We start from the raw sequence: 10,923 nt of genomic DNA on the forward strand, positions 1-10,923 counted from the left end.
GCGGTGCNCGCGCGCCCGCAGAACTGCAGCGCCTCCTCCCCGGCGACCCCGGGAGTCCCGTCCGCCGCCCGCCCTGCGCTCACTTTTCAAAGAATAATAGTAACTGTAACAACCCAGAGCGAAGCCCGCAAGGCTCCGCGCTCCCGACCCGAACAATAGCCCCCTCTCTCTGTCCACCGGGGCGCGCGGCGCCTCCCGCGACTCGGGTGCAGCGAGCGGTCCTCGCGGGGTTCCGAAGGCGCACGGGAGGCGGCGACATGGGGAACGCGAAGCCGGCGNAGGTTTGGGTTGGTGACCTAATCGAACCCTTCTAGAACAGAAGCCTGTCGGCCCGAACCTTGAATGGTCCAGAGAGGGCGGGCAAATCAGCGAGTTTCTCCTGACTAAGGCGAAGCGTTTCGTCCGGGAAGGGAAGGGTTGATAACCCAACTCCTTCCACGTTAGTCAAGTGTCCGTGTGTGGGGGGGACTTATTTCCATCCTGTTACTTTATGTGTAACGACCGTGCGTGTGTTCTTTGATCGGATGGCAACTTGGCTTTGAGTTTTGTAACCGCTGCCTGTGCGCGCGCCCTGCGCGCGCAGGAGGGCGGAGGAGCGACGGTGATCTAGCAGTGCGCAACCCGCACGCCTGGGCCGCTGCGCTGGGCGCTCCGTCCCGCTGGNCCTCCCAGTTTGCGCTCCCTCTCGCGGCCAAAATTCTGCTCTCTTGCACTTTTGCGTGTGAGTCACTGCCGATCCTTCCTGCTACGCTTCACCCTGACCCTTCAGTTATGTGTGGTGCTTGCTGTCTCCTCATTCTGTCACGGTGCCTTTTTTCTTCCTGAACTCTCCCACGTGACTTGTTTTCAATGTTCTTTCCCCCCTGGACATCTGCCCCTTGAAGCAGTTACGTGGTCAGCGTCCCGTCGAGGACTTCCCTGGGGTCTGGTGTTCCGTCAGGAGTCAGAAGGCTCTTTTCTAAACGTTCAGGCGCCCCCCCCCCCCTCCCCGGGGCAGTGGGAATGGGGCGACAGGCTGCTGGGCAGAGTGGGTGGTTGTCGTGCCCGGGTTGGCCAGAGCAGAGCGCCCCCGGGGCCCCTGGAATGAGACAGCGGAGCCGCGCAGTTGGGCCCGGCCCCTTGGCCGAGTTCCCGGGCCTTCCACGTGGAGTCCGACGCTCCCATTCAGGATTTGGGTCCCGGCCTGTGAAAGAGTGACTCAGGGGCCCTGCCTGATGCCTTCGCTCCAAGTTTTTACTACAGCCGCCTAGGACGATGTGCACGCGGCCGTAGCANACAGAGAAAAAAAAGAGAGAAAATAAATAAAGGAGAAAGCTTTAAATATAACATCTGCAGTGAGAAGAGCTGCAAATATTTTTGTTATTGTCCCAGGTGTATTTTTATTATGTTTGCTTTGACCGCTTAGGCTTTCCGCATATACTCTGGGAAGGTAGCTCTTCTTGGCCTGAATGCCTGTGAGCAAACCTATCTCTTTGTTTCTTCACAGGCACCGGGAGCGTAAGAAAGAAGCGATTTGTGTCCAGCCACCGCTACGTGGAAACCATGCTGGTGGCCGACCAGTCCATGGCCGAGTTCCACGGCAGTGGGCTCAAGCACTACCTTCTCACCTTGTTCTCGTTGGCGGCCCGGCTGTACAAACACCCCAGCATCCGCAACTCTGTGAACCTGGTGGTTGTGAAGATCCTGGTCATCTATGAGGAGCAGAAGGGGCCCGAAGTGACATCCAATGCCGCCCTCACTCTGCGAAACTTCTGTAACTGGCAGAAACAGCACAATCAGCCCAGTGACCGGCACGGGGAGCACTATGACACCGCCATTCTTTTCACCAGACAGGTGAGAGGAAGACCCTGCGGGTCATGAGGGTCCTCCGGGGAGGTCAACGTTGTTGACTGTAACCTATTTTTAATTGGCTGACATGGTCAGTTTTACCTACAGCTTCCATAATCTTAATAGCTCAAGCCCCACGGTCCTGTTTGAACAGCATTAGAGAAAATCTTAATAAAAGTCCCCTAAAGCAGTCCCCAGATTTGAACAACTCAGTGACAGTGAAGGGAAATGCCTCAGTACAAATGTGAAGATACCTGTTGCCAATGAGGTCCCAAGGATCATGCTCTCTTGTCCCTATGAATAAGGACCTGCGTTTGCTTCTTTTTAGGACCTGTGCGGGGCCAAGACATGTGACACCCTTGGGATGGCTGATGTTGGAACTATATGTGATCCCACCAGAAGCTGCTCGGTCATAGAAGATGATGGCTTGCAAGCTGCCTTCACCACGGCTCATGAACTAGGTAAGTCCATTTCAGGGTGGGCGTGAACTTCAGTCCCCTTCATGAATTCAAGCTGATCAAACATAGGCTAATTTAAGAGGGAGAGTCAACAGATTATATTGCCCTTTTAGGTGCCAAAATTTTCTAGAGACTGCAGGAAATATTTTCCCTACCATGGTGAACATGGCCAGCCTTAATAGATTTCAAAATAAGATAGTACGAAATCTGGACATTTGGGAATTGACGTAATTGTGTGCACCTTATAAGAAATAGACACATCAGATCCAAACTAGATTGTTTCGAAAGTACATTTCTTCTTCTAGAATTAATCACTTTGACACAAGTGAATCCCTGATTGGGGGGGAGGGATTCAAACGACCTGTATTTTGATGGGGGTTTTGCATTGCTTCTTAGGCCACGTGTTTAACATGCCACACGACGATACAAAGCAATGTGCCAGCCTTAACGGTGTTGACCACAATTCCCACATGATGGCGTCAGTGCTTCCCAAGTTGAACTACAACCAGCCTTGGTCTCACTGCAGTGCCTATATGATTACGTCATTCCTGGATAATGGTCATGGTAAGATGCTTCAGCTGCTCTTTCTAGATGTTATCCAGCCTTCCACATCTAGTTCAACCAGTTCTTTCTTTTTTGTTCTTTTTAGTTCTCCTTCTAAATCACTTACATTGTCAAGAGCATACATTTTTTTTTTTGTAACGTTTACTTATTTTTGAGAGAGAGAGAGAGAGCATGAGGGGTGCAGAGGGAGAAGAGGGAGACACAGAATCTGAAGCAGGCTCCAGGCTCTGAGCTCTCAGCACAGAGCCCGATGTAGGGCTCGAACTCACGAACTGTGAGATCCTGACCTGAGCCAAGTCAGATGCTTAACCAGATGAGCCACCCAGGCAGCCCAAAAGCCTACATTTTCAGATCTTAATTCCCAATAAACAATAGTTCTTCTGGCTGAGTAGCTCCTAAAAGTGCACTAATTTGAGTTTTTTAGCAGAACAGTCATTTCCTGTCCCTGTTACTGCAGAAATACCCCGTGGAGGACAATATCTTAGAAATTAGTTAAATCTCTCTGGCATTTTCCCCAGAAGCTCTAGTTTTCAAGTCACTCTGCTATATCTGCTCTCTTAGGGTAACTATTTTCTGAAACGGATCTGCCTTCCGTATGTTTTCATTTACTGTTCTTTAATGTTGGTTGGCATTTCCGTTGCAGGGGAATGTTTGCTGGACAAGCCCCAGAGCCCCCTCCAGCTCCCCTCCGATCTCCCGGGGACCCTGTATGATGCCGACCGGCAGTGCCAGTTTACCTTTGGGGAAGAGTCCAAACACTGCGCAGACGCAGACAGCACGTGCGCGACCCTGTGGTGCACGGGCATGTCTGGGGGCTTGCTGGTGTGCCAGACCAAGCACTTCCCTTGGGCAGACGGCACCAGCTGCGGAGAAGGGAAATGGTGTCTGGACGGCAAGTGTGTGAACAAGACGGACGAGATGCATTTGCATGTGAGTTTTTCTGTCACAACACACGCGTACTCCTTCAGAATTCGGGACTGGAAGGAACGGACAGATGCCCAAACGTCTGACACCACGATAAACACCCCTGTCTGTCCTTTGGTGGGGGACACAAGATAGATTATGTTTACAGCTGATTCTTTGTGTCTTACTTTTCTCGTTTGTTCTCTAACAAGATTTCTGTAAAAAGTTCTAATGCTGATCATCTGTGTTCCCCTGTAGACCCCTATTCACGGAAGCTGGGGGCCGTGGGGACCCTGGGGAGACTGTTCGAGAACCTGTGGCGGCGGAGTTCAGTACACAGTGAGGGAATGTGACAACCCGGTCCCCAAAAATGGAGGGAAGTACTGTGAAGGCAAGCGCATGCGCTACAGGTCATGTAACATCGAAGACTGCCCAGACAACAACGGTGAGTAGAAAGGGGACGCAAGCGATGTGCCCACAAGCAAGCAGGTGAGGGTTGAAAACTGATGACATCATTATGTCATTTTCTTTCTAGGAAAAACCTTCCGAGAGGAACAATGTGAGGCACACAATGAGTTTTCCAAGGTTTCTTTAGGGAGCGGGCCCGCGGTGGAGTGGACGCCCAAGTACGCTGGAGTCTCGCCCAAAGACAGATGCAAGCTCATCTGTCAAGCCAAAGGCATCGGCTTCTTCTTCGTTTTGCAGCCCAAGGTAGTTGCTTTTATTCATGCTTTTTGCCTAAGAAGCGAAGGCCTGAACTGCAACCTTCTCATGCAGTCCGGGATGTGGTTTTATTGATTCATATATCAACGTGTTCGATTTTAAATCCGATCTCCTTTTATTCTAGACACGTTGGTGACCAACCGCCTTCTTTTGAGTGCAGCGTTGTTGTTTTCAGTTATGAATGAAGCTTGAATCTGGCACTTAGGATTCTTATCATTGCTTCTTATTACTCTGATAGGCAGAGAAAAGCTCTTTTTGGTCAGATAAATGGATTAGCATGGCAGCCAATCAGTGGTTCTGGAAAATAGCATAGGCATGGACCAAAGTGCTTGTCACTGGTGATTAGCAGTAACGTATGCGAATGGACTTATTAAAAGGAAGTCTGACATTGATAACACTTGTGTTGGAGAACATCTATTGATCTAGTAGAAGCATCATTTTGCTGTTTTGCTGAGAGGCTCAAACTGGTCCTGAGATTGAAAAAAACGATTATCACATGCCATTATCACTGGAGGCTATGAAAATATCCCCAAGTTGGAGATTCAACATCCAACAACTGACTTACTCAGAATCTGCGATTGGCCGGAATTATGCTAGGCACTGAGTGTACGGCAGTATACAAATTGACAAGCTCTACTTTCCTTGACCTTAAATCTGAGATAGGTCAATAAACAAAGCATCAAAATGTATAGTATACTGAGTCACCTATATCTACTGTAGGGAAAAAGCCACCAAGAAGGGTAGTGTGTGACATGTGTAGAGTGCTATTATAACTACGATGGTCAGGAAAGCAGACATTGTGTTAAGGAGAAAAACTTTCCTACTCATCAGAGCCTTGTGTCTTTCCCAAGTTGACTAATGTGTGACACCAGATACATGTTCTTCCTTCTTCAGGTGGTTGACGGCACCCCATGTAGCCCCGATTCCACTTCGGTCTGCGTGCAAGGACAGTGTGTCAAAGCTGGCTGTGATCGTATTATAGACTCCAAAAAGAAGTTTGATAAATGTGGTATCTGTGGAGGAAATGGATCTACGTGCAAGAAAACGTCAGGATCAGTTACTAGTGCAAAGTGAGTTTTAGAACATCCCACCCCCAAAGATCTTGTTCTTTAGAGGTAACTGTAAGGTCTGGGAGAACCTACCTTCCGAACGATTAGCATGTTTTCAAGCTGAGTATTCTAAGTAGCCAGTGACTGAGAGATTTTCATGTCTGTTTCTTTCTTGCCGGCAGACCTGGATATCATGACATCGTCACGATTCCTGCTGGGGCCACAAACATTGAGGTGAAACAACGGAATCACAGGGGGTCCAGAAATAACGGCAGCTATCTTGCCATCAAAGCTGCCGATGGCACATATATCCTGAACGGCGACTTCACTCTGTCCACTTTAGAGCAAGACATTACCTACAAAGGTACGGTCTTGAGGTACAGCGGTTCCTCAGCCGCGTTGGAAAGAATCCGCAGCTTCAGCCCTCTCAAAGAGCCCATAACCATCCAAGTCCTCACAGTGGGCAATGCCCTTCGCCCGAAGATTAAATACACCTACTTTGTGAAGAAGAAGAAGGAGCCTTTCAATGCCATCCCTACCTTCTCAGAATGGGTCATCGAAGAGTGGGGCGAGTGTTCCAAGTCATGTGGACTGGGTTGGCAGCGGAGATTGGTGGAGTGCCGAGATATTAATGGGCAGCCCGCCTCGGAGTGTGCCAAGGAGGTGAAGCCAGCCAGCACCAGACCGTGCGCAGACGTGCCTTGCCCCAGCTGGCAGCTAGGGGATTGGTCGCTATGTTCCAAGACTTGCGGGAAGGGTTACAAAAAGAGAACCTTGCAATGTCTGTCCCATGACGGGGGGGTATTGTCTCCTGAGTTCTGTGATCCTTTAAAGAAACCTAAGCATTACATAGATTTTTGTACGATGGCAGAATGCAGTTAGGCAGGGAAAGCTTGAGGGGAGGAGGTGTGTGGAAGGGCTGATGCACTGACATCAAGAAGGCTGGAGGGATCTGGTGTACCTTGCCAGTGTCAATGAGTTGGGAGTGTAGAGGTAGGTAGAAAAGGAGTTAGATCGGCAGAATATCCTGCCAGTTACGAATCTGATAGGGTAGTTAATGAGGGTTATTAATCTCTGAGCAGTGATATAGCATGATAAAGCCCCAGGGCATTATTATTATTCCTTTTGTTACAACTATGACAAGTTTAAAAAAACAAACAGAAACAGTCATCAAAATTAGTTTAAGGATTATACAATCCCTGTTCTGTGGTACTGATTCAATACTTTGTGTCATGGGGGTTGGGAAATGAAAAGCGGGAGAGAGAGGAGACTTTTAGTCACAGACAGGGCTTACTTTACCTCACAAACAATGGAGGGAGAAAGGAGTTACAATAGCATCTTCAACCAGCACTGATTGATTTTGGCTGCTACCGTTTCTGAGAACGTTTCCGCCATCTTTCCTACTGAGAGTTAAGAATGCAAGGTTGTCCACCATGAGAGAAAAGCTTAGCAACATCAAGCGACTCCAATGAACACCATCTTTACTCTCCTGTGCCATCATTGCGTCTCTATTCATGATGTCGTTTTGACAAACAATTACACGGCNAAAAAAAAAAAGGCAGCAATGAATCAGATGCTAGTAAAAGCCAGAGGAGACAAGATGAGCTCAAACCTCCTCCTTTCTTTCCTCCTTATGTAAGCCTGCTTTCAGAATGTGGCTGTTAAAAAAAACAAAAACAAAAAACAAACAAACAAACAAAAAAACAGTTCATGTCTCAAGAAGGACCGGGTGATCACACACGAAGGGATGTAATGCCAGTGTAAGAATGGGGTGTGTAGAATGGGATCCCCAGTGTTTGGGAACATGGAGACCAACTTGTCTCACAGTAGGGAGGCTACTGAGGGGTAGCGGGTCCATCCCCAGCAGCTGGCCCAACAGTCATATCCTGGTGAATGTCTGTTCAGCTCTTCTACTATGAAAGAGAATAGGACTTTTTTTTCCCCATATGTATATAGTAAAATATGTTACTATAAATTCTATGTACTTTATAAGTATTTGTGTGTTCCTTCTAAGAAGGACTATAGTTTGTGATAAATGCTTATAATAACATATTTATTTTTATACATTTCTTTCTAATGATAAGACTTTTAAGTTATATCGCTTTTGTAAAAGGGCATATAAAAATAGAGTATTTATACGATATATGTTACTAGAAATAATAAAAGAACACTTTTTGAATGTGTGTGTCTTTTTTTTTTTTTTTAATGAGAATTAGTTCCTGGTAAGGAAATCAGAGACACAAAATAAGTTCTGTAGAAATAAGATTTCATCCTGATGAAGTGTACCTGATATCCCCTCAGTGTATGTGATTGCTACAAAAAAAAAAAAGAAAGAAACCTCTCAGAGCTTCAGTGGTTGATAGGTTTTGTTACTAATGCAAGAACATACACAGATGGTTAGCAAATGTTTTCTGTGAGGAGCGAGATTATGTCTGTCACAACTACTTACCTGAGCTGTTGTAGTAGGAAGGCAGCCATAAACCATACATAAGCGAATGGGCATGGTGGTGCGCTAATAAAAGTTTATTTACAAAAACTGGGCCAAATTTGTTCTCTGGGCAGTTTCCCAGCCTCCGGTATGTAACATAAATGAGACAAGGTGGGGTTCTAAATGCATTATGAATTTGTATCTCTCCGATTATACCACGTGAGTAAAATCTGTAAAAGCAAGCTACTGAGTAGAAAATCTTGCTTCAGAAATTACATTTGGGCTAGACACGCGTGGTGAGCCAAACCCTCCAAATGTTCCACTTGCTCTTCAGGAATGCATGAGGTGTTCTGGAGACACCTTGGAACATGCAGGCCACTCTGGGTGGCCTTTTGTAAATCACTGACGTTTAAATACTAAATGGCACATCAGTGACTTTAAGAGTTGAAACTGCTTCCAAAGTAACTACATTTCTCTCAGGAAATGGCTTATTTACTACCAGACTTAGATTATGTGGTTAACCACAGACAATTCCAAGATCGCATTTTCATCCTTTTTTTTCACCTTCCTTAGTTTCCTCAAGTAGTTCTATATAACATGCTAATTTCAGATTCAGATGATAATTTCTCATTTGCCCTCAGATTCACTCTGCTCTTTCTTCCGCTGAGCAAACCGAATATAAGATTCTCAGGATCCAGGTGTATAGGTCCGAGAGTAGGGCAGGGGAAGGGAGAGTCATGTTTCTCTGGTCTAGCTTTTTCCTATCTACTGGCCATTGAACTGAAAGGTGAAAGTCAAGTCTTCTTACCCTGGAAACCAGCCCTGGTCCCATAGAACTCAATTAAACATAGAATTTGGCCATGCAATTCATTGGCCTCACATGCTCTTTGCACCAACTACCATCATGATTTACCTGCCTTGATTGCTGGGGCACAAATCCCCAGAGTAAGTGACTTGGAGGATTGCACACACATGAGGAATGCCCTTACCCTCAATTCCTATATAGCTATTTGAAAAATATGATAAATATACCTAAAATAATAATCTATAATATAAAGAAGTCATGTTTATATCTTNTTTTTTTTATTTTTGTTTTTGTTTTTAAAGCTTGCATTGGGGTGCCCGAGTGGTGGAGTAGGTTGAGTGTCCAACTCTTGATTTGGGCTCAAGTCAATCTTAAGGTTGTGGGATTGAGCCCCACGTTGGGCTCCTCACTGAGCATGAAGTCTGCTTAAGATTTCTCTCTCTCTCTCTCTCTCCCTCGCCCTCTCCCTCGCCCTCTCCCTCCCCTGCCCTTCTCCTCTGCTCTTTTGCTCTCTCTCTCTCTCTATTAAAAAAAAAAAAAAAAANTCAGGACACGAAGATAAAAACAGCCAAAAGACTGCAGCATTCTCTTTATTCTCAGTCCAAGGTAATGCCAAACAACTTTCTAAGTTGCTACATTATTTTTTTTCAGCTCTCTGTTGGTAAGATTTTCTTTTTATCAATATATGGAGCAGTGTAAGATACTCCATTTGGGCAGCAAAGAGAGTTTAGTTTAAAACATGCATCTATGAGGCGCCTGGGTGGCTTAGTCGGTTAAGCGTCCGACTTTTGCTTAGGTCATGATCTCGAGGTTCGTAGGTTCGGGCCCTGCGTCAGGCTCTGTGCTGACTGCCAGCTCAGAGCCTAGGCTCTGTGCTGACTGCCAGCTCAGAGCCTGGAGTCTGTTTCAGTCTGTGACTCCCTCTCTCTCTGACCCTCCCCTGCTCATGCTGTCTCTCTCTCTCTCTCCTAGAAATAAATAAAACATTTAAAAAAATAAAAATAAATAAAAATAAAACATGCATCTAGTTCTCTGAGCTTGACCAGGCACATGCTTAAGAGGAGGAAATTTTGTGCTCACTCATGTTGCAGATATAAATAATGAACTGGCATGATGCTGAATACTAAGCCAAACACTTAATTTTCAGAGCATTCAACAGACACTTTCTTTCTCTAGCATTTCAATAACCACCATGCAAGCACAACATTTGGATTAGAGCTTTCACTTAAACATTGGCAAAAAATCGTTTCCAACTTTTGCTCTTTGTTTAATTTGTCTTCTAGAAGAGGGCTATAGATCTTAATATGACTGAAGAAGAATACACAACACAATTTGCTAATCTCTTTGGTTTTCCAAAAGAAATTTAAAAAATTATGAATGTAGGGGTTGGTGGTGCTAGACCTGACAAGGAAATTGACCAAAGATACCTCAGTATAGAAGTGTGGTCTGTTTGCCATACACAGACGTCTGTGACATGAATGAGTTCATATGGCATGGGCAGAAATGGGACCAGGAAAATATGGAAGATGCTTTGGTTCATCAAGTCTTCCCAGCTAATGAAGCTTTATATTTTCTCTTAAGAGCAACGTTAGAATAAAATATACTAACATGGCAAGTCCCATAAGAACACAGACTTACACACAATGTCCACTCACTCTACTTGTCTCCATTTGGTCTGGGTCTTAGAAGTTCCTAATGTGGTATTTGTTTGTTCAGTGTGCTCTTGTCTCCATAATTCAGAAGCCTGAACCTTTCCTAACACGGGCCTCCAAATAATCAGATTCCTTAAGGGTAAGTGTCTATAATTACTATGCAATTATTTGTTTCTATTTTTGCATATATATTTTTTTTAGCTAAGGCAGTTTCTCTTTCTTTTGGGTTTCTATCATTTTATGTTCTACTACGCTCAAGAGAAAGTATAAACCATTTACTTGTTGGGATAGGAAAGAGCTGGAGTATAATTTTATGTTGACTGATCTAGGAAAGCTTTTTCAATAAGGAGATATTTTGGAGGAAATCAGAGAGAGGTGAGGAGACCATTGTCAGAGGGATGAGATTATACGATAGAGAGGTGGCCACCACAGGTGAGAGCAAGCTTAGCTTCTTGTAAGGAGCAGTAAGAGGACCAGTGTGGCTGGAATTATGGGCAAAGGGGAAGTGGGGAGA

General features: G+C 45.6%; 1 protein-coding gene across 1 annotated transcript; it reads left to right on the forward strand.

The window, feature by feature from the left end:
- The first annotated feature begins 1,002 nt into the window (after positions 1-1,002).
- Positions 1,003-7,002, forward strand: ADAMTS1 (ADAM metallopeptidase with thrombospondin type 1 motif 1). Its single transcript, XM_077760199.1, has 9 exons — positions 1,003-1,144; positions 1,460-1,833; positions 2,156-2,288; positions 2,682-2,849; positions 3,493-3,779; positions 4,011-4,197; positions 4,288-4,463; positions 5,370-5,545; positions 5,707-7,002. The coding sequence occupies exons 1-9, from the start codon at positions 1,003-1,005 to the stop codon at positions 6,404-6,406; spliced, it is 2,343 nt and encodes a 780-aa protein (XP_077616325.1). The 3' UTR covers positions 6,407-7,002.
- The last annotated feature ends 3,921 nt before the right edge of the window (positions 7,003-10,923 follow it).

This window comes from Crocuta crocuta, unplaced genomic scaffold (assembly GCF_008692635.1).
Source record: "Crocuta crocuta isolate KB4526 unplaced genomic scaffold, BGI_CrCroc_1.0 scaffold369, whole genome shotgun sequence".
In the NCBI taxonomy this organism is placed as follows: domain Eukaryota; kingdom Metazoa; phylum Chordata; class Mammalia; order Carnivora; family Hyaenidae; genus Crocuta; species Crocuta crocuta.

Bases quoted from the DNA above. Each gene is read 5' to 3' on its own strand.
- ADAMTS1 (XM_077760199.1), top strand. From the start codon at position 1,003: ATGGGGCGACAGGCTGCTGGGCAGAGTGGGTGGTTGTCGTGCCCGGGT. The intron at 1,834-2,155 runs GTGAGAGGAAGA...GCTTCTTTTTAG, and splicing joins CCATTCTTTTCACCAGACAG to GACCTGTGCGGGGCCAAGAC. The intron at 2,289-2,681 runs GTAAGTCCATTT...ATTGCTTCTTAG, and splicing joins CACCACGGCTCATGAACTAG to GCCACGTGTTTAACATGCCA.